Source organism: Meleagris gallopavo (genome assembly GCF_000146605.3).
Source record: "Meleagris gallopavo isolate NT-WF06-2002-E0010 breed Aviagen turkey brand Nicholas breeding stock chromosome 12 unlocalized genomic scaffold, Turkey_5.1 Chr12_random_7180001865599, whole genome shotgun sequence".
Taxonomy (NCBI): Eukaryota; Metazoa; Chordata; class Aves; order Galliformes; family Phasianidae; genus Meleagris; species Meleagris gallopavo.
The window spans coordinates 1-4,732 of record NW_011098139.1 but is presented as its reverse complement, the minus strand read 5'-3'; the positions used below and the strand labels follow the sequence as shown (position 1 = coordinate 4,732).

Genomic DNA, 4,732 nt, shown 5'->3' with positions numbered 1-4,732 from the left:
TTTGTCTGCCTACTGTTAAATCCCAGTAGCTGTCTTGTGCTACAGCATCAAGAGAAAAAAAGAACTTGGTATTACAGAAATGTTTAAAGATATTAAGGTTACTGAGTGCCCACTGTATTATAAGGTGAGATATCCAAAGGCAAAACCAATACATCTTAAAGTGGGAAAAATAAGATTTTGGAGTCATGAATTTTGCTTTAACCATTTAAAATTGCAATTTTTAAAAGACTTTTATCTTTTTTAGTGGAGAACACAGAGATATCAGGATATTTAATCTTATACTTGAAAGATAAAAGTAAGCATTCTGTTTATCAAATGTAGAAGTTTTGTGGGCTTTTGTTTTTTTTCAGCTGTTTTGCTACCACATTCACGTACCTATTTACAGACCAAGATATATCTATGCACTACTTAAGATAAATACTCTTCTATTACAACTCAGCTACTCTATAGCTTACCTTCATGTTACCTTCTGCTGAGCCTGTAACAAAATAGTCCTCAGAAGGATCCAGTGCAAGGGCCTTAACAGCTGAATCGTGTGCTTGGAAGGTATAAAGGATTTGCCTCTGTCTGATGTCAAAGATGCAGATATATCCCTTCCTACCACCAGAAATCAGCAGCTGATGCTTAGGTGCATACTGTAGTACCGTGGCACCATGATCGTGACAAGTGAAGGCTGAAGAAGAAGGATGCCACAGTTTAGTAGATTTGAAACTGTAAGTAGCTTTTGATCTTCACATGCATTTCTGTTACTAACTGTTTTCTGAATGTTTTCTAACTTGATAGATACATTCCTTCATATTGATAATGTTGTATCAGTTAACATCGGTTCTTTGCTCTTTTAAGGACTACCTAGGTCTAGGGTACAAGAAATATTAGAATATATATGAATTAAATATATTTTGTAAATAAATTATACAGGAATTAATATACATACATGAATTAAAAGAACCCTAAGAAAATACAACATTCAACATATACGTTAAACTAGCTTAAAATAAAATACTAAAAAAAAAAGAATAATACTATAGCTGAAGATAAAATTAGAGTAAATATTAATTATCATATACACACTCATTATTATGTTATAATTTCCTAAACTCTATTTCTTAGGTGCCCTGACTGGAATTCTTTAAAATGAGACAGAACTTTGGTGCAGTCTGCTGGTTTAAAAGTATGAATATAAGAATGTACCTATTGCTTACACAGGTAATTGCTATGTTCATGCCAGTACTGCAGTTATTTGCAGCTGTGTATGATAGTTGCTCTTTTACAAATCCAAGCTCTCATATTAAGATTTGTATTAATGTTTCCTCCACAGTGCAAGGTAGTAGAATTTCACTTTAGTTTTTTACCTAAAGATGAGTGTATTGAACTTGGTCAAATAGATAAAAACATCTTGTTAAGAATCCAGCCTGGCTGCTGAAAGATAAACACTTTTTTTTTCTGATTTGCTTCTACTGTTACCTACAGTTGTCTTCTCTTGGTAGTTTAATAGAGTAGTGGATCTATGAATTGCTTGTTTAAGTGAAATTCTGCATACGCACAGTCTTTAATAATGCAGCTTTGATTAAATCATTTGTGTAGGTTTTTTAGGATTGTATTCAAATATTTCAGGTCTTACTGTAACAAAAATAGCTCTAAGTGTGCTCTTCATACTTTTCTCTGTAGAGTAGATAATGATAATGCTAGAGACATGTATCAGACCTGGGACGTGCAAATATACATAGAAATACATAGACTAATTCTCCAGCATAAATTTCTCTCCTTGCCTTCAAAATGCGTTCTGTGTTTTTCTTTATTCAGTGAGAAGCAGACATTATGTTTTCACTGCAGCACTTACCATGTACAAGACTGTTAGCAGATGAAACCAAAGTGTCCCAGAGGCACACGTTTCTGAAAGAAAAAAGTCATTATGGCCTGTTGACAAGTGATTCATAGAGTGACATGACTCAGATAGTGCTTATGTTCTTATCAAAGAACATATCAAAGATTAGAAGGTAGAACTGAACAAGGAGCCCTTGACTCTCTGCAGTCACTGGAGAGCATATGCAAAGATTTGAGATCTTAACTCTTTCTGTGCTCTTTTGTGCTTCATAATAGAGACTGTACTTTCTGCCTCTAAGATGTATACTAACCCTAGGATGAACCAAGAAGTTATTCAAGTTGCTCTTCTCAAACAAAAAGAATTATCTTCCTTTTACTGAACATATTTATCCTCACAGCAGCATTCAGAACTTTCTGAACGTGGAATACACCACAAAAAAACTGTTTAATTCTTAACCATCCCTCACAAACTAAAAGTTGGAAACAAATGACGGAAGGAATGATGTTCAAAGAAATAATCTGTCATGTCTGAGCAGTAACTAAACTGGTAATGCTAAGCCTTAAAACATCAGCCACGTATTAATGTGTGACAAGCAGTGGGTTAGTAGGCATCAATAAGTAGCTCTGGTGAAATGCCTCGGTTTCTTTAAACACACCTGTTGTCATTGGACTGTCCCGACGTGGCCACTAGACTTGAAGAGGTTATAAACGCAAAGTCACTTGTGGTTTTACTATGACACTGCCAACTCTATTAAAACAAAGCACAATAACAGAGAAGCAATCATATCAGTTGTAGTCTGATGTGTAGCATCAGTTATAGTCTGATAGTAGCATCAAGTGCTACTATCAGTGTCATGTCACTGCAATCATACAGGAGACAGTCTTAAGGTTTTAAAAGCTGAAATAGTGACACAGTGCAGCTTGAAATCTCAGATGAATCAATGGATTAAAAAAATCTAAAACAAATACTAAAATAATTGAACTATTAAAAAAAATCCACAATATCTTGTATCACATTAGCCTGAATTTCAAATTAAGCACGATCTTTTTGTGCTGTTAATTAGCAGTGAAACAAAGAGAGAGTTTTTACTATTTTTTGGGGCTGTAAAGTCCTTACTGCGAGCTCTAATTTTTATTTAATCAAGGGTAATGCTGGTAGCATTTGTAATTGCATCGCAGATTACAGTCACTTTACAATTTGATTTTCAAATCAATATTAGTGAAAATACGCATACTGATGAAGTATGCCAATTAAAAATAAGCAAAATAAAAATGGCTCAGTGAAACTCTTACAGTCTTGGTTTGTCTAAAGTCCTGAAGACTAAATTTCCTCTATGAGAAGAAAAAAACACACAACTGTTAACTTACCAGATAAGGCTTAGGATTTGAGGTGGTTTGGTTTACTTGCCAAATACTTAGAAATCCTTCACCATCAGCAACACCACACTGCAAGGAATGAAATGCATTTATTAGCATGACTTTGAAAAATGAAGGTGGCTATTTCTCCCAGTTCCCTTCTCTTTGTCCTTTGTTTTCTGCAGCTTATCTACCTCACATACTCATTTTTGGCCACAGTGTGTGGCTCTTCTTTACTTTTTTTCCTGCTCCCCACTGTAGTGCAGTATATTTACTCTGTTCAACTAATGGGCTGTAAGTATGTCTTCTAGTCAAAATTTTATTATAGCCAGAAAGCAAAGTATGAAGTACTTTCTGAACATTTGTATTTAGATTAACATGAGTTTTCTTCTGCAAAATAGGTAAGTTCCATTTTTTTAATTAATGTTTGATTTAAAAGCTCACCACTTAGAAACAAATTACAGAAAAGTCTGAAAATAGGAAATACAACACGCAATACAGCAAAGTTTCTTGTCTCAAAATGTAGTTAATAAGGACTAGCCTGAAATCAACAGACAGATGAGATAACTTTACAGCCCCCAAAACCTTTTTTTTTTTTTTTTTGAGTGAATCATATTCAGCTTCCCTTGCAAGAACATGAGGAAGAGGTTTCAGATCCAACTATGTTCTATGTTAGATCAGTTAAATTTTAGAGGCATTAAAAATGTGTATGCATGTATGTCAGTTTAAGAATAAGTTGTTTTGAGATTGCTTATAAAACGCAGAGAATAAATAGTTCTAGTAGGAAGAAATCTGTAGGAGAAGACAGTCAAGCTGATATAAATCAGGGCATTATCAGGGCATTTTTCCTGCAATAGATTTTACTGTTGAAGTGTAAAGACAGTGCAGATAGAGTACTGAAAAACTTGCTTTGTATTAATGTAATCTCACAGGAATCTGTGTGAAGCTGACAGGAAAGAAAGGAGAATAAAAATCTCTGTTTATGATAGAGCTTCCATATGCAGTGAAAATGAAATGGTACTGGTTATGCCATCATTCTAGGATACATTAACAGGAGTTTTCTGTATCACTAGATAGAACTGTTCTAGAGGTCACAGCATGATCAAATGTGTTCCATTAAAAATTGTAGATATTGTACTTACCTTATTGCCCTGGGAATTGAAATACATTCGTGTAACCCTGGCGTTCCCAGCCTGCTGAAAGCAGACCAATTGCTGTGGCCTTGTCCACTCAAACATTCGAACACTCCCATCTTGTGCTCCTGTAAGATCTGGATTTAGAAATAGGCATTCATTAGTACTACAGAATGGTATAGAAAAGTATCTGTGAAGTATTTACTGGCAAATGTGATTCACTTACAATACTGATGGACTGGATGTGAAGCCATTCTCTTGACGTTATTCAGATTTCTTTTAATAAGCTTTTAGTAAAAAAAAAAAAATTGAAAAAAAATCAAAGGAAGAGATAAAACACTTACTAATTTTTCTTTATTCTGCTATATGGTAAATGTCCTCATAGTTAAAATGCCTGACAAACTAGCATTATTGTATCT

The 4,732-nt window shown here is 34.3% G+C and overlaps 1 protein-coding gene across 1 annotated transcript; it reads right to left on the bottom strand.

Annotated features, from left to right (window-relative positions):
* Nucleotides 1–169: 169 nt before the first annotated feature.
* Nucleotides 170–4,595, bottom strand: LOC104915490 (dmX-like protein 2). Its single transcript, XM_010726392.3, has 6 exons — nucleotides 4,540–4,595; nucleotides 4,323–4,450; nucleotides 3,193–3,270; nucleotides 2,481–2,572; nucleotides 1,841–1,893; nucleotides 170–673 (listed from the first exon to the last, which is right to left on the bottom strand). The coding sequence occupies exons 1-6, from the start codon at nucleotides 4,565–4,567 to the stop codon at nucleotides 429–431; spliced, it is 624 nt and encodes a 207-aa protein (XP_010724694.2). The 5' UTR covers nucleotides 4,568–4,595; the 3' UTR covers nucleotides 170–428.
* Nucleotides 4,596–4,732: the final 137 nt, after the last annotated feature.